Below are 18,452 nucleotides of genomic sequence, written 5' to 3'. Positions count from 1 at the left end.
GAAAAATAAGAAAAAATACATTTCATTTGGAAAATAGCTTGAGTTTATCTAACTATCCCAGCACCAACCACATCCTCTCTGTGCCGAGTCCAGTGAGAGCATTAACAGAAACATAGGTTCTACCAAAAATAATAATTTAAAACATGATACAAAGACAGGCATATGCACATAAACAGGGAAGATACAGTGAAGATGGGTCAGAGTCAGTTCATCTAATTTCCTAGTGAGATAGTTGGTGTAATTTCCTAATGAGTCGGATAGAAGTTACCACACTACTTTGCCATTAGAAAAGAATTCAGGATTCCCAAGTCATTTTATTTCCAAGGTATTTCCAAGGTTATCATATAACTATGAAACAATAGACAAGAAAAGAACCTATTTCCCAATTATGAATGATTCCAAGAGAGAATTAAAAAAATATATTCTCTTTTAATTTTCCCTTTAATCCAGTGATCTGTAGTAATATTCTCTTGCTTCTAATCCAGCAATAAGTGACTGAGGGACTACACTTGCTGTCACACAATGATTTTCCACTTGTTTTTTTTAAGGTGGTGTTGCTTTACTAGACAATTAGAACATAAGAGAGATAATGATGCTTGCTCCTGCACAACCTAAGTCAACTGAAGTGAGAGAAAAGGGTTCAAATCTGAAGGGCTCACGCGCTTGATATCTGTCCACCCGCAGAATCTAGTAGTTACAACAACAGAAAGCACTACTTCTTCCCACAGATCTTGCTTTAAAACCAAGCGTGGCACAATATTCAGGTCTACATAGAACTCACAAGGTCTAATGTGACCTTGACTTACCCAGTATTGTCTTTAAGCACACAGGTATCTCCAACTCCAAAGACCTCTGGACTCACGAGGGAATCGTAAAGACAAAGAAAGGTATCCTGCAGTGCCCACACTGACATGCAAAGCCAAAATGAAAAAGCATGCAGTAAACGAATCACTGAGATAAAGGACAGATTAATGATGAAGTAAGTGGACTGACACCCTGAACATGCAGTGATTTCCCTCTCATACAACCAGATTCTGTGATGCTGAGTTCAGCTAAGTGACAACTACAGCATTACTTGCTTTCCAAATGGCCACCTTCAGGACTTTGGATATCTGTAGAAACGCTGAGGATCAGCACTGTGACTAAGGTAAAAGATTTGTGCCATGGGCTCCCATGAAAACAGTCTACCCATCAAGGTATTCTGTATACATTAATGTATGTTCCTCAATTTTCTGTCTACAGAACAGCAATACACCCCTCCTCGTGTTCTGCAGCTGCCCTGTGGAAACAAATTCACTAATATGTGAGACACATCCAAAATCTTTGACAGTAAACACTGAAAAAGAACCCACAAGGAATTGAAACAGCATCTTAAGACAGTGCACAGATTAAAGCCTAAAGCCACACACTAAAAACAAGGAGAAATGTTATACTAAAGAGTTTTTCATCAACTCCATGTAAACATGAGAAAAAGGGGTCCTGGGCAAAGAAACAGCAATGACATGGAATTATTTAATTAAAGATTAACACAAGGCACAGAGGAAAATTGGAATAATGAGTATAAGAGAGAACTGAATGAGAGTATCCACCATTAACTTAAGGCTGCCATTACCTGCATTTTTGAGGGCCTGATATGGTGATGATTTCTCTAATGTACTTATAATAGCATGCAGAGATATCCAAAGGAGCTCTGAACCCCCTATACCAGTGACTGAAAATTTACAGCCGTGTGAGTAATCAGTAGATAAATTAGTCCTGACTAATATGAATGAGCAGCAGATAACAGCTGGCACTGCACCAGTGCAACACAGCACTTGCAGCAATGTTAGTTCTTCACCCAAAGTTCTGCATTAGACCTGGTCCACATGTTCTTGATGTGAGGCAAGATCTTCCCTTGGGAAGACACGGCCCTGGGGAGGCACTGATTCAGAGCTACTCTGTGTTTCGTGGCATGTGAAATTCCAACTCAAATAACCATGGAAATCCTGAGTGTTTGACATATATTAGCACTTCCAAGCAGTATAAGCTGTACTGCTTGCTCTTGGTTTACTGTCTTGAGAAGTACAAAAAAGGCAGGAGTTTCAGGGCTTCACAGTTCGTACATTTTGTTGGGTGAATCATTAGTATCACAATGTCTTTTAGCCCACGGCTTAGAAAAACCATCAAGAATAGAAAGCAGAAGTAAGATTATAGGGTATAATAAGAATGCTCCATCTCTACAGCAGAGTAAAAACAACATTAGATGGTTTTTATTGCATAATCAAAATCTTCTGGAAAATCTGTCCAGCACCTTTAAAAGCTTCTAAAAAACTAATGTCATACAGCAATAGAAGCCAGCTGTCTAATTCCTGGCCCGTGTGTTTGCTGACTTACCATAGATTGATTTGGACTGGAAGGGATCATAGAGATGATCTTGTTCCAACCCCCCTGCTATGGGCAAGGATACCTCTCACTAAACAAGGCTGCTCAAAGCCCCATACAGCCTGGCTTTTGAACACTTCCAGAGAGGGGGCATCCACAACCTTACTTACTTGCAGCACACTTTTCTTTTGCTGCTGGGCTGAGACAACTGGATATCACCCATTCCCACGACAATACACCCACTGTCCTGCACACCCAAACCACATCTTCACCTTACAGGAACGTGTCACCTGCATTTCTGGCCTCTAACTGCATGGATACAGCATCACCACCTCCCCCTCTTCAGTCATTTCTGAAAGAACCGCTTTTGCTGTTTCCCTCCTGCATGGCCCAGGAAGGGAGCAGGCCCTTGTCTTCTATCAGAGCTGGAATAATTGGTAAGAAATTTGCTGTAGTAGACTTGTTACACTAAATATCTTCACACCTACGACCCTCACCATTTTATTTGAAAAAGTGGCTGCATTTATTTTAAACAAGTCTATGTCAATGGTTAAGTTTAAAAAGAGCTCAGGGCCAGATGCAATGAAGGTCAGGGTTGCTTAAAAGTCAGCCATTGTCATCACTACGTTGTCAAAAATTTGAGCACACCGTGACCTTGAAATTATCAGCATTGGGGTAAGAAGCTAATGGAAATAGCCTGGTGTGTGTCGTACCACTTCTTGTCCATTTTTAGGCCTACCAGCTGCTGAGGAGCAGAGCCTTACATCTCAGAGCTATTCCTACTGAGCCACGTGGACGTGCTTGCTTCCATTCCCCTCAGTTTCCTTTCCAGCTCACTTATCTCTCCTGTACTCACTGAGGTCAAGACAGAGGAGAACCCTATAGAGGCTTCTGCCTTCAATAATGAGATAGATGAAGTTACCATGGGCTAAGCTGCCACGAGAAGGACTCTGGTAGACAGCATAGAAAAGCAAAGCACCTCAGAGGAACAAGAACATACAAATTCACAACAGTGAGAGAGAGATAGCCACTCTAAATTCAACTTGCCCATGCAGATCATCTGCAACTAAAAGCCATGTAAGATGTACTGCAGATAACACAGCGACAGATCTTTTAACATTTCTACTCTTGAAAAGTAAAAATGTTTGGCTTGCTGGGGAGGAAGCTAGAACTCCATAAATATACCTGGTACACCTGATGCAGCAGTTCAGGGGCTCTTTAACAAGTTTGACCAAATAACCTTAAAAATGTGTTCAAAGGTTAGAATCAGCCCTGGATAACACATTTTAATGCAATATTTTTTCACAAGTATCCTGTGTAATATCCTTTGGTCCTTCAGAAGTTTATCCTAAAAGATATTTAGTCTGCATGACAGAAACTGAAGTTCCTTTCACCCAAATGGTGGAAAGGATCTCTCCATGGAAGGATCTGATTCCAAGGAAAAATACAGTGGATTTTATTGTAACAGGATAGCAAGGTTTTTTCTGCTTCCAAAAACAAGCATATCATGAGTCATTGAGATCCATCTTAAAGCCAAATATGACTTATCTTTGCCTAGTCTTACTGGAAGGCTCTTCCAATACTTCAATGCTCAAGATCTTAGAAATCTCATAATTTCCAGTCTGAATGAATTTATGGCCAGATTACAGCCATCTGTTCTTATTCCAACACTATCCTTCATCTTAAAAAACTGTACTTTCCCTCTGGCAAAGGGCCCATTGACCTGAATAAATGAGAAGCAGCAATTATTGAAGCTGAGCAAGAAAAATGCTGGAAATGCTTGGGTTTGACAATGAAAGTTTCTCCTAGATATATATCCTGGGAATGGAGAGGTTCTTCATTTCCACTATTAGCAGCAAAGGGGAGAGACCAAGTCATAGAAAATCCCAATCTTCTGCTTTGATAACAGAATACTGTTAATTAAAAACAAACAAGCCAACAAGCACAACAACAAAAACCAAAGCTAGCAACTCTTTGCCTCTTATCAAGCACAGTCATTTCCACTTGTATTCTTTGAAGATTATGTCACTGTCATAAGACCGTACCTTGCTGATGTGCTCCAAGACCCATTGGGAACAAAAGCAAAGTAAGCAATAAGTATGGCAGGATTTATTCTAAGTTTTCTTCAGAAGGTTTAGCAACAAACTGTCAGCCAAGAATCAACAATTCAACTAAAAGTAGAAGCCACGTTTCCTCATTGTATCTTCATAACTTTGAGCATCCAAACAGATGTCAAAAGGCTGAGTTTCCAGAAATCTAGTAGCCCATTACTAAGGTGACTTAGTAAGCCTCTGCCTATTATTCATGTAAGCAATTGGAGCAGAGAAAAATAAAATAGAAGTAGCAACATTGTCTGTCTGGAAAGTCATGGCCAGATTGTATGAAAGGGAGAAGAAGGGAAGAGGAAAGGCAGTTCCTAATGCCCAACATTTATTTTGCAGCGAGTCTATCAATCATTCCTCTTCTGTTTGCAGAAATGCCTTGAACAGAACACAATGGTCCTGCAACGGTTCATCACTCGCAAGCATTTGATGACAGTGGGTTCAGTTTTTGCTTTATGATACAGCAATGCTAGAGGAGATGAGTTTTCTGGAAGAGATACAGACACTATGTGTAAAACTGATCTGCTTTTATTCTTTTCCAGTGCTGTCCCAGGCAGAGTGGGATAAAGAAAAACAGAGAGTAGGCTGCTGTCAAAATCAGCCACGTGGCTCTCATTATCACTACTAGAGACTTCAATACTTCTAACAATTCATCTGTGTGGCATTGTGGCAAACTGGGAAAATCTCTCTTACACGTGTGCTATCATTTGTTTGGTTACTTTAAACACAAAGCCCTGTATTTCATTATTCTTCCCTGCTGTTCATTTCTATCTCAGCCATCTCACATTCCTACAATGCTCAGCAAACCTTTCATAAAGGCACCCATTGATTGAGTCATCTCACAGAAGCCTTGCTAATAACGTGCATTTGGAGTGCTTTTAATCATGCTGCAGAGTTAGGAAATTCTCATCTGTTGAACTCTGGTGACCACAGAGAAATTCTATAGCTCGTCACCAATCAAAACCAAGTGAAAGGAATGCGTAGCACTACTTTCAAATTAAATTACAGCTTTTTGGGTTGGACTGGCACAATCTGTCTTTAGCAAAACAGGAGACTTTTGTGGAACTTTCAGAGCAAATTCAAGCCTCTGATTCACACTGCTGCTCTACGCATTTCATACTAAGCTGCACACTTAAAAAGCTGACTGTGGCATTCTCACGTATCTTTCCACTCCACTTGTGTTGTGCTATCTGCCAGAAGCCCAGTTTCAGAAGAGCTTCAGCATAGCACAGACAGGAACACGGTTGTAACTCAAGGGATTTCACATATAGATTTACAGGGTGAGATTAAACTGGTTTTAACCTTTCTCTTAACCTTCTGTTTTTCTCTCTAGTGCCAGGGGGAATTTCTTTCTTGCTTCTCCAAAGAGGAGAGAGCCATACGAAGTTGGACAACCTCTATAAGCATCTGGTGTCTGTGGAAGACTGAAGTCCTTCATAATCCAACAAAAGACACAGGGGATGATTTCTTCCCCTCTCCCCCTACTCTAAAACCAGGCTTGTCCTTCCAAATGGAGAGGAACAGCTTATTGGGAAGCAGATCATTTGCCACTGACTCAGTTGCAATAACAAAACAATACCCACAGAAACAATCCTTTTGGCCACACTTACGCAACCTCTGAGTTTGCATCCTGTGAATGTGCTGAGCAACTTTCCTTCACCGTTCACAGGAAGAGAATTTCAACCCATCCTGAGCTCAAATGCTTATTGACAGTGAATCTTTCTTTCCGTAACCATTCTTAACAAAAACCTGATCCAGTCTCATGCCATAAACTCCATTCTTGCAAACCGACATTGATAGACCCAGACAGAGAAAATGTCTATTCAGAATAACTGAATGCAAAGGAGTAAAGGGTATAGAAAATGTGTTTTTCAATTACAGTGGAGAAGCCAGACTTAATGGTGAAGGGTCAGGAAAGATGAAAACATGATCTGAAAAGACACATGTCTACAATCATGTCACACAGTATAGCAATGCAGACTGCACCAGACGGTGATAGCATGGGAAGCTCCCATCCATATCTGAAGGCCTGAGGACATAAAGAGATTCTCTCTGGGTCCTTTCCAAATGTATTTATCAACCTCATGCCTAACCTCACACTTCTGTACAACCCTGTAATACAAGTCCATACAGGGTAGTTCCTGATCCAGAGCTGTAAACCAGATCCGTGCATCATCGCTTTCCTTTTTCTCCTTTCCCTCCCTCGTCCCTTGTCTGGTTTTCATCCTTTTGCTGTTTCCTCTTGCTTTTGGAGTCTGCTTCACTGCTTCCCCCAGTGGCAAATTAAACAGAGGACACTGCCTGAAAATTCACATTCAGACTCTTCATCAGTGTATTGCTGCAGTATCTGTTTCTGAAATAAATTCCTTCCCCAAAAAAAGTTCTAACAGGCTACAAGAGATGGAATAGACACACAAGACAGAGAGTCTTTGACAACTGAAATAACAAAACCTTAGAGATGGCTACTATAAATAACTTCCTTCTACCCGTCTTCCTTTCCATACTTGTTTTCCTGAGCAGCCTTTCCCACCACCCTATGGACATGACTTTTAACCCAGACAACCCTTCTATCTATCAAGAGCCTAACGTGCATGTTGATACTCCCCTGGGGCTAACCTTGTCACTTCATCACATTAGCTTACATTTCCATCTCTGACATGTTTTCCCTCAACCAACAACCGGTTTCTTTTATATGACACACAGCAGTTTAGCAGCCAAAGCACAATAGTATGATAACTGCTCATCCAATATCATGTATCTTCTTATTATCTGCCACATTATCCATATCTAATTGCATGCACTTTGGCTCAATCTGACATTTTCAAAACTACAGATGCTTATTAGCTTTTCTTAGCTAAAAGAAAAACGTGCATTATAGTGATTATCAGCTTCTGGCACTGGTTGTGAAACATTATAATGAGAGAGACCTCTAGCCCACCGTAAACAAGCAAAATCAGGCCTGGATTGTTTATTAGCAATGCTCCCACAAATGTTGCCACTGTCAGAATTAATGACCACACTGCTAATTTATAATAATTTCATGTTACTGTGGGTTCTTTTCAGCCCAAAGCTTTAGGCCAGAAGCAGAAATTATTTAATTCTGTACTATCACAATGAAGACATGAATGAAGTCATGACCTTGATTTCTTTATGGTATCCAACAGATGCAGATCCTGCCCCACAGGGATAAATAACCAGCTGAAATTCATTCAGCAGGCAGACCTAAGAACGGCAAGATCTCCCTAATGGCCATTCCAATGATCTAACTCAAATCCCTGCCACCTCAAACAGAAAGTATAGGAACGTACTCAGAAATCAGTGAAATCTCCTTAAATGAGTCTCTTCCAAGTACGCAGAACTCAAACACAGACTGCAAACAAGGCAAGCAAAATAGATTGTGTGTCTGTGATCCAAAACATTGGTTATGTCAGTCCTTATTAATTAGACCTGTTTGCAATAAATCACTGTATGTGTTTTGACAAGTGCTGTTTGTGCTGCAGTTCACAGTAGAAGGAAGCAGCTGCTTCAGCATCCCCACTTTATTAGAGGCAACCATTGTGAAACTGCAATAACTCCAGTGTTCTCTGCAGATACCCCCTCAGTATCTGGAACTGCAAACGCTAAAATAAAATAAAATCATATAAAACAAAGAGATTATCTATGTCAATAAACTACTTGCATTCATTATGCCTAGCAGCAAGACTAGTAAAAGTGGAAATGTGTGCTTCACTATAAATCGTTTATGTATCTATGGCAACAGCATTGTTGATTTCTACAGTAATTCTATCAGCATTGTGATAGATGTTTGGTCTTTTAAATATTACCTTTCTTTTTCCAGTATCTAAAAGAAATAGGAAAAAACAAAACCAAAGACAAGACATATTTTATATGGATTACCCAGAAACATGAGGAAGGATTTAGAAATAAATGACAAACAAATAAAGGATTCTACAGTCACATGAAACATAATCCCATGAACAATCTGTGCAAATCTAAGACCTGTGTATGCAATAAACTTTTCCTTAAGTCAATCACTTTCTTACGCAAGGGGTCAAGCACTGTTTAAAGCAGATGTCAATATCCTCTTTCCTCTCTGCTCAAGGCTCCCTATGTTTCCTCTGGAATATGAGATAACTTGACTCGCCTGCCCCAGGAGGAGTCCAGGAGAGACGAGCAGCAAATGAGACTTGCATTTTGCAGTGCCAGAAGGCAGGTCACTGCAAAGCAGCTGGAGAGGAGTCATCTGAGCTTGTGCAAGGAGATCATCTTTAGGCACCAGGAAAGAGATAAAGTTGCCAGCAGACACCTGATAGATAGGGAAGAACTGGCTCACAGCTTCCTGGCAGTGCAAAAAGACCTGAGTTCTGCTTCCGTGATGATTAACAGGACATGTGAGAGCTGGGGTAGAGAAGAGAGGAAATGCTGAGCTGTGCTTGCAGCTTCTGTTGTTGTTAAGGCACCAGGGAGACTTGGGAGTAAGTGAGAAGAGCTACAGACCCTAGAACCACATCCCATACCATCCTACTAAAAAGTCACTACCAGATTGCTTGTCTACCCTACACAGGCACAGATACCAATGTCTGTTTTGCTATTAACAACATTCCACACTATTTCTTTCTCTGGAAGCTGGCCTTAAAGATATAGGTCCTTCTTCACTCCACAGTAGCAAGAGGAGCTGCAGAACACTTGAGTTCATCTCTACAGACACACGTTCTACATGGCTGGGCTCTGCAAACCGCTGGTTATACCCTTGAGAAGGGCAAACAGGCAGTAATGGGCTTCCCGCTGCTGCCCAGATGCTGGGTATTATTACCTCTCTGCCAGAATGGGAAGAAAGCAGCAGGCATAGGGATCCTGCATAAACCTGCTGCTGGCTTCACTCATCAAGTGTCTTCAGATCTACAGCTTGGAGACTGCAATAACATCTGTAATTGCTCAGGTGCTGTGGGTTCTATTTCTCCTCTGACTAAAATACTACAGCTACTTTCTTTCCTGGAGAATTGGAGCTCATTTCAATGAAAAGTAACAAACACAGACATACTTTTGTCATAAACACAATAAAATTAATAACTGTGGCATAACTAGAACTAAGGTTACTGGGCATTTCTCATTGCAGCTTTCCTATTTCACATGCCTCTGCATGTCCAAGATAGCAAGCTTGGAAAGAAATTTGCATTTGCTTTTGACGTCTGCCTAGAATGAAATCTACTAGAAATGCTGGAGCTCATGATTTTGACAAATATAGAAGGAACACTCTCGTGCCCCTGCCCAAATATTACATAATGAAAGTATTAAGATAGTCCCATCCTTCCTTTTGGATTCTTTAAATCTTCTTTCTGTCAAAGAAAGCATCCAAAACCTAAAACAGATAGAGGAAAATATCAGAGATGTGAAATGTCTCATGAAAACTCCTACTGATGGCTAGATACAAAACAGACTTGGATGTGCAAGACTTTACAATTAGTGTGACACCTGTAAGAACAACTTTAGTGGTAACTGAAACTACTTCTGGTCTTAAAGACCCTGAAGCCCAGGACCAGAAATTGTAACGGCTCACAGGGCTGAACCACAGCAAGCTCTCACTGCTATTGAGCTGAGATACACTGTCTCACAGGCAATGTGTCAACTCAGTCTCAGACTTTCCATCTGCAAAGTGAAGATAATAATGTTAAATCCAATTTTAAAAGAGACAACACTTGGTGGAATAGTCTACGTAATAGCAGAGCTACACTAGCAAGCACCCCATTTAGAGGGAAATAATTTACACTATGCAAGTGCTAAGCAACTGAAAAGCATGCTCAAAGGAAATTCGTTAAGATTTCTCAGCACAGAATCACAATATCAGCCTTTTTCACACTACCACACATACTTAATTGTCTTTGCTTAAAATGACTACTTGCAACATGTAGGAGCATCTCCCTTCTCTCATCTCTCTCTGGATCTACTTCTGAAGTTCCCCAGAACTTCAAAACTATGTTACTCTGCTGTCATCTTTGGTAGGACATTCAAGTGCTATTTTAAGAAACCAAAGTATGAAAGATCTTGAGCCTGAAGTGCTAAAATGATGGGAAATAAACAGTGAATGGAGGAAATGAAAGTTTCTAAATGCTCTGCAGGTGGAAAAGTTGTGAAGAGCTCCATATCTAATATCTATATTTGGATTTCAGCTTGAGCCTGTTTTAAAAGAAACAGGATTTACAAACCTATACAGTCCACATGTACTGTGGATAATGTACACAGATACACAGCCGAATAAAAATGTGAGAGGCTTTCAGAGAAGGCTGTTTTTCATTATCCTTTAGGAGAAAAGAGCCAGGCATTTCCCTAGGAAAAAAAGATTTGTTTCTCCCTTCTTTCCCCTACACTTCAACTTGGGACCACTGCTAAATCACTGCTAAATTGCTACTTCAATTCAGGATCTTTGCTAAATCATTTTTTTCCTGAGCTTTGCTCAGAAAGCATTGCTCACAAGGATTGCTCCCTGATGGTGAAAGAGAGAGCTGCTGATTTTTCAGCAAGTCAATCAAACCTAAAGAAACCAATGAGGAATTTAAAATAACTCTACCGTGTAGGTATGACTATGTAAGGAAGTGATTGGTTGGTACTGTACTATAAAAGCAAAGAGATGACAAGAGCTCTATAGGAACAGTGTAGTCAAGAGACACTGCCACCCCTTGGTCATGGAATGAAAATGCACGTACTGAAACGTCCTGGGAATCATTCCATTAATGAGGCAAAAATCCCAGTAAAATCAATTTGAAGTTACTGACTCTTCAAGGAAGAATTCTTTGAAAGATCACAAGCATAAAATTATTATCCCACACGAATTTAAATGTTTTCATTTAAAGGTACACAATCTTCTGACTCCCAAAGAGCACTTTCAAAGCTGGGATAAACACTTTAAGAACTACAACTGTTCTTGCCTTTTCTGAAAAGAAAACATACAGAGGAATGGAGAGCAGCACACATTTTTGCTCTTTTCACCCCATATCTTGGAAAGCCCTTTGGAAAAACACACAAGCTTTCCTGACTCTGAGCTCAAGAGAAATAACGTGAGCTCTGTACTCTAAATGAGGTGTCCCAACTTACTGCACAGTTCACTACTATCAGATAGATGATTCAATCTGTTCACACAATTATTCATGAATACTTAAAAATACATTCTGTCTGACAATTTCTTTTTAGCGCGTGCATCATCTTTGTCATCATGGCTAGCAAAGCTTGCAGGAATAGAACCTAATTTAAAACTAGTAAGAAATAAGATGGTTTAATTATAAATATAGCTAAACTGCAAAATATAAATATCATATCACCTCCAAATCAGTATCTGTTACTAATGACTGAAAATACATGACAAGTTTCCATGCAAATTAAAAAACACACACAAAAAAGCCCATATATACATGTATTTTAAGGCTTATAACAATTCCTCTCTGGGGGAGTAGGTTGTAGTTTTTATCAATTTCAATAGATGAGTTTAAAAACTCCAGAAGGGCCCAACTCCATTTCCTTTGAAAAGACAAGTCCTAGCCCTTTAAATCTTACTGGCTGCTGGATAATTGAGTTTAGCATTAAAAAAAAAAAAAAAAAAAGGAAAAAAAATCATCAAGGAGAGGCAGGACAAGAAACTCAAACAGACTTGAACAACAGTGGTTTCTGTAAATGAACACAATAGCTCACATCTGTAGACAAGACTTATGTGTAGCATTCAAACTATGTTAGTATAATGGTACGATTCCTGCAGTCCAGTCAAGCTTTCCATTAAACCAAATGTCATCTCTTTGGGAAAAGACAAAAATGCCTGTTGTCTGCTACTCAGCACTCAAGACTTTCTGAAGCACTGCCCTTGACATGCATTTTCAGAAAGCAATACCTCTTCATATTAGACAAATAATGAATGGAAAATTAACACTTTCAATTACATGCATCAGCAGGTCTGACATACCAAGTTACAATTTTTTACACTAATAGCTGTGATACTCACTTTCTCAGACTCATTCTATTAACAACTGGTATTTGATATGCTTAATCCTTAATTTATGCTAGCAGGAAACACAGTTTTACTGAAGCATTTCAAAATTATCACTGTTTATATCTGAATGGAAAAACTTCTCCATGTGAATCACTCTGAAAAACTAATCTGAAAGTTAGTAAAGTGTAATATATGATCAAATATAGCTTCCAGCAAATGCATGAAATTAAGAATTATTCAAAACTGAGTAATGGAAAGCATATCCACACTAATGCTTCGTGCAGCAGCTTCAGCTGTTTTTATTTATGGTTAAATCTCCCATTAAATCCAGTAGGAGTTTTGACTAAGTAACTGACCTGTAAGAATGCAGCATATGGGTTTTTATATAGAAAAGTTTTATGTTCCAGTGAAGAGTTTCATATTCTTAACACATAACTTATCATACTAAATTTAATTTAAAAAGAACTTTCATAATCATCATTTTATAGTCGGCGCCATATAAAATAGATCAATATTCTGTGTGAGAGAAAAGTGCTGAATTTCATACGTACTTGATTAATGCATTGTTATCATCCCAATAATTAAAAGGAGCAGAGTTATACACAATCAGCATGATACATCTTACTCAGCACCTCCTGGCAGTTGCCTGCAAAAATTAAACTCATTAATCACTGTGTTGCCAAAGAAGAATAAGCTTGGAAAAGAAATGAAAAAGCTCTATTTTATGGGAACAAAATCTCAAATCAACTTCCAGGATAAAATCCCTTCACAATACAACGTGGCATGCATTAAGCTAATCGATTTAAAAGGGGAATAATGTTACCAAAATGCTTAGTATTCTTGTACTATACCGCCATAGTAGGTTTTACATAGTTTTCAGAGACATTCCTCATACCTAAATAAAGGCAGTGAAAAAGTAAATCTATAGCTAAACAAAATTAAAATATCATCATAAATTTGTCTACCATTGTTGCAGTAATTAACTTCAGTACCAATACTGCCACAAAACCAACCAGGAAATGTTTCTTGTTGTTGGATTTTGTTTGTTTGTTTGTTTGTTTGTTTTTGGGGGGTGGAGTTATTCATATAGGACCTATGTAGTTCACCACTGATAACCTAGTTTTCTGATCAGACTAATGCTTAACCTTTAAAAAGCACAATTCTTAACACAGTTTTTGTTTATATGTTAGGTCCACTCTATATTTTTTTCTCACATGCATACTATGAATTGAAATACTGTACAACTTAGTGAAAATACTAAAGAATGCTGTGGCTTATACATTGCAATACTTTCAAATTACAAAAACTACGATTCCATGCCTATCTTAATGGTGGCTGTAAAGTGAAGTTAGCACACGTCATACTAACATTATATTATATAGGTATTTATCTTATATTTTATTGTATTATTACAATTATCTTGTATGTATAATTACTGTTTCCTCTTTAACTACATGCAGGTTTTGTCTTGTATTTTTCCACTAGCAGTATTTTCAGTAGACAAAATGCTTACTAACAATACTGTGACCTTCAAAGGCAAGCTTCTGTCTTTTGCACTGCATTAAGGTTTTTGTCTGTGCTTAAATACAGAGTACTGAATGCTGCACACAGATCTCAGTATGGAAAGTTGTCATTAGTAACACATAAAACAATCTCAGTCATCTTCTGATTATTAATCACACAACACTGCTAAGAACAGAACAGTCTGATTCTCTGGTTTGTTTTGGTATTTTCAACTGTGGCCAAGAAACAAAACTTTATTTCTAAGCTCTGAGCTCTTCTACTAGAACAATCTTTAAGGATGAACAACAATACGAGTGTGCCATTATTATCTCTGTGTAAAACTGAAATCTGAAGTTCAACCACCATAGAAAAATCCTGTGCCATCTTGTTAAATCCTCTCCCATGATAAGCAACATCACGTGCTCCTGGTACCCTGCACAAAGTGACTGCCTCTTTGCACTTCTCCCACAGTCCTTCCCTGGTACCTGCCTCGTATTTCCCTTTCCCTTGGAGATTTCATGTTCAGTGTTTACATTAATCGGTTTTCTTCAAGGAAAGAAGAGAATCCTGCCTGATGCCACACGGAGCAGGAGTGAAAACCCTTCTCTCTGCCGTGACCACGCAGGTGTCATCAGCATCAGGTTCAGGACCACGGACAGCTCCCTTGCGTTGGGACCGGTCGAGTTTAGAGCTCCGCCGATTGCTACTGCAGCTGGATTCAGCACCATGGACAGCACCACCGCCCCCTGCCCTCGTTTTCCTACTGGGAACCCGTTCCTACTGCACAGCTAAGGCCACGTCCGTCCACTTTGTCCCCTCTGCATCCTTCCAACCCCAAAGAACACCCAAGCCTAAGCTGGCCATATTCTGCTGGACAGGAGTACTTTTGAACTGTCCAAACTGATCTACTGAACTTTCTCAGACACGCTGCCCCCTTTAAATGCAATCCACGAGAGTTTCCCACATCTGTTTACAAGTTGTCCCAAATCTGTTTCTGGCTATGCCTTTTGCATTCAATTGTAGGGAAGTCCTAGACAAGCACTTATCCCTTTACAGATCATATTACACAACAGTGCTCTCCACTCACCTCCAAACCCCTGAGGAAAAAAAAAAAAAAAAAAAAAAAAAATGAAAAGAAGATAAAAGAAAAAATAGAGGAAAAAAAACCAAGGAAAATAAATTCCCCTTTTATTCCTCTAGTAGTTTAATACTATTGTTCTAAATATTATTTGTGAGACTGTCAGCAGAAATCACTCGCACATGCTAAACTGCATCCTTTCCTTCTCGGCTCAGTGCTTCTGGGGATCAGAGATGCAGACATCTGCTGTCTCCAAACTCAGGAAAGCAAAATTAAAACAGTCCAATAATGAGGAAAATGTGTCTGAGCCCAGCCCTGGTGGCAACACTCAGCTGGCTCGCAGCGACATCTAGAGCCCAGCTCATTGTCAGGAAGGGCCCCACGTCTCCTGCCACGCTGGGAAGGGCCAAGGTGGGTTCCCGTGCCCTGACAGTGAGACAGGTTTCACACAGCCAGGGTCATGGAATAGAAGTTCCAAGACTGTCACTGGTCAGTGACTCGCAAGGAAAAATGAATTCATTTTCTTATTACTGCCAGTGCTGTCAGAGCAGCAATCACCCTGGTGTGGTTAAGGCCAACTTGCCTTTTCACTAGGAAAAGTGAACTTGCCTTTCAGAGCACAAAAGTGTTAATGAAGGGGTGGGGAAAGTGGTCAGAGACTTAATGAACAGACCTTGGAAGTTTCCCTGCAAGCAAAATTCTCTCCTCCCAGTGAGCCAGGAGTGTTACCTCAGCTTGAGGCAGTGCCTTTCCTGGAAACGCTCAGAGAGCCAGAACTGGACCTTGCCACAAAGTCCCACTCAAGCAAGAACAATCTATAATCGACACAAACATCCTTCCCAACTATGGACATCTGCATCCCCTTCTGTGTGCTTCCACAGTGGCAAAACACCACAAACACCTTCTGCAAACCGACCACCACAAGAGCTACAGCAGCTTCCAGGAGCCACCTGCAGTGACTGGCAGCCCGCACTTCCCCGCTCCCCAAATCCCCTTTACCCTCAGGGGAGAACTAGGCGCAAACGACCCAAGCAAGTTTAACTCCATCAGGCACAGCAGTGGCCTGAATGAGTCACTTGTTACTAAGGCGATATGCAGATGCACCCTTTGAATTCTTTGCTCTTCAGGCAGTGCGGGAGCAGAAAGTGTGCAGCCGAAGTTTGCTTCTTCCTGCAGGAGCTCACACGGGGGCAGCGGGGAGGGAAAGGGGAGAGCTCCAAATATGGCTACAAAGGGGTTAAAAAGTTTCCCTACAGCCAGGCTACTGGAGGCGGGGGTAGTCGGATGGGAAAGGAGGGAGGGAGGAACGAGGTAAAGACTTCTGTCCTGGGAGAGTGATAAAGGGTAAAAAATGGAATAAGCGCTAAAAATAAAAATAAAATAAAAAAAGGAAAGGAAAGAAGAGAAGCATCAGCTTGCTGTGAAGGAGATGGTTGGAATTCACTCTCATTGCTTTCAAATGTGCTGACCTCGTGGCCCCCAGCCCCACTTCGCACAAGGAAAGAAGGAACGGGGCAGCACAGGGAGGGCGAGCCCCGCTCTGCACTGGCCCCTTCCCGTTCCATCCCCAGCACTTCAGGGGAAGAAGAAAAGAACAAAGACCGGCTTGGGACAGAGGACACATTAGCAAACCTAAAGGGATACACACACACACACACCCGATGGGGACACCCGAAACCGAACGGAGCCGAACGCGAGCGACTTGGTGCTTACATCCTCCTCCTCGCAGTCACTTCGCGGCTGGTACTGGAAGCGGGGCCGGCTGCCTTCCTGTTGCAATGGACGCGGGATCTTGCCAGCAGAGCCGTCCTCCTCGCTGCACTGGGCGCCCAGGAGGTGACTGGCTTCTGGGGGCACGGGGAAGGAGCGAGAGGTGTTGATCTTCCCACTGAAGCGTTGGTATAGTGAAGCCATGAAGTCAATCCGCGGGAAGCGAGGGGGAGGGAGGGAAAGAGAGCCGCTTCTCCCTCTTTCTCTTCTTTTCCCCCTCCTCTCTTCTTTTTTTGCTACAGCATGCTACAAGCGGGGGAGGCTCAGTCCCACATCAGTGGCAGAGAGAGCGAGGGCTCCTCCTCGGTGCCCAGGGAGATTGGAGGGGATCGGGAGAGGGGAAGCGCCGGGGGGAGAGGAGAGAAACAAATAAGAAAACGCAGTCGAGCTGAAACACCACAGGCCACGGGAATGCTGCACCATCCAGTGATAGGAAAAAAAAAGAAAGAAAAGAAAGAAAAGAGAGAGAGAAAACCAAAACACTCCGAGACGTAACCCCGATAATGGCGCCTGAGTGGATCAGCGTTAAATATGCTTTGGGGGTGTGCGTGTGTGTTTGCAAAAGGAGGGAAAAAAACCCATCGGGGGGTGGAAGGGGGGGTTGGCTCAATGGCTGGCTGTCAGCGGCTCCCCAGGCTCAGGCGGCAGAGCAGTCGCCTCCGAGGTCGCATACCAACAGTGTGCAAAGCGAGAGGCAGAGTGACAGCGTGTGTGAGACGAGTGGAAGAGGCTGGGAAGCCTCATTCAAAGCACGTTGCTCTTCTGGGGAGGGAGGGCTCTTCTACAGTCAGCTCCTTTTCAGCACCTGCTTTTTATTCTTCCTCTTTTTTTGTTATTTCTTTTTTTTTTTTTTTTTTTTTTTTTCTTTCCCGGGGAAAAAAAAAAAAAAAAAAAAAAAGAGGGGGGGAGGGAGAGCAAAAAGGAAAAAAAAACCACAACAGACACACCTGATTGTGGGAGAAAAGGAAAGGTGGGGAGGGAAAAGGGTGGGGAGGAGAGAGCAGAAGCTGGAAGGAGCCACTCGCAAGGAAGGGGGCAGGGGAAAGGAGGGCGAAGCAACCCCTGTGCCCTCCCCTGCCCGGGTCCGCCCCAAAGCCGTGCCCACAGGTCTCTGCCATCGGTCCCTTCATCTCCCTCTTTCTCCTGCCTCTGCACGATGATGGGTAATAGGAAGCTACGGATTTATTTTTACGTTATTATTGCCGCTTTAAAAAAAAATGAATAAATAAATAAAAATCCGGTAAATCTTATCTCCTACTATTTTTTGTATTAATTCATTTATTTTTATTTTTTTTTTTGTTATTGCTGCATTAAAACGTGCTTCAGCGCCCCTCTGTGGATATCTGCCCAAAGTGGCTCCCGGTAGGAGCGGCTCGAGATAAACAAGCGGTCCCGGCACCGGGCTGGGTAATGCTGGGACAGGGGGGGGTCTGCCCGCAGCACCTCCCGGCCCCACCGCCATCCCTTTTGCCCCGATCTATGCACACTCAAGGCGGGGAGCAGCGGCTGCTCATCAACGATCCCGCAGGAGAAAATGGGCATGGGCTCGAGTGGGCAGCGGGAGTGGGCTGGGGGTGTCCAGCCACTCATCTCGGGCATCACAGGGACACAGGGAGACCATCCTTGTTGCTCCAGCATTAGGCTCCGAGGTTTCCATAGCAACAGA

At 41.7% G+C, this 18,452-nt stretch overlaps 1 protein-coding gene across 3 annotated transcripts in view; it reads right to left on the bottom strand.

Annotated features, from left to right (window-relative positions):
* The window catches only part of DPP6 (dipeptidyl peptidase like 6), a 445,939-nt gene that overhangs the window by 316,075 nt on the left and 111,412 nt on the right, over positions 1–18,452 (bottom strand). Inside the window, exon 1 of one of the 3 annotated variants that reach the window (XM_015852841.2) lies at positions 16,730–17,605. The exons of the other annotated variants lie outside the window; for them this stretch is intronic. Within the exon in view, the coding sequence (XP_015708327.1) occupies positions 16,730–16,930 (201 nt within the window). The 5' untranslated portion in view covers positions 16,931–17,605. Of the gene's footprint in view, positions 1–16,729; positions 17,606–18,452 lie in introns of those variants that run through there. 3 annotated transcript variants of the gene reach the window in all.

Source organism: Coturnix japonica, chromosome 2, assembly GCF_001577835.2.
Source record: "Coturnix japonica isolate 7356 chromosome 2, Coturnix japonica 2.1, whole genome shotgun sequence".
Lineage (NCBI taxonomy): Eukaryota > Metazoa > Chordata > Aves > Galliformes > Phasianidae > Coturnix > Coturnix japonica.
Note: the sequence above shows the minus strand (reverse complement) of the source record. Positions and strands in the feature narration are given on the sequence as shown.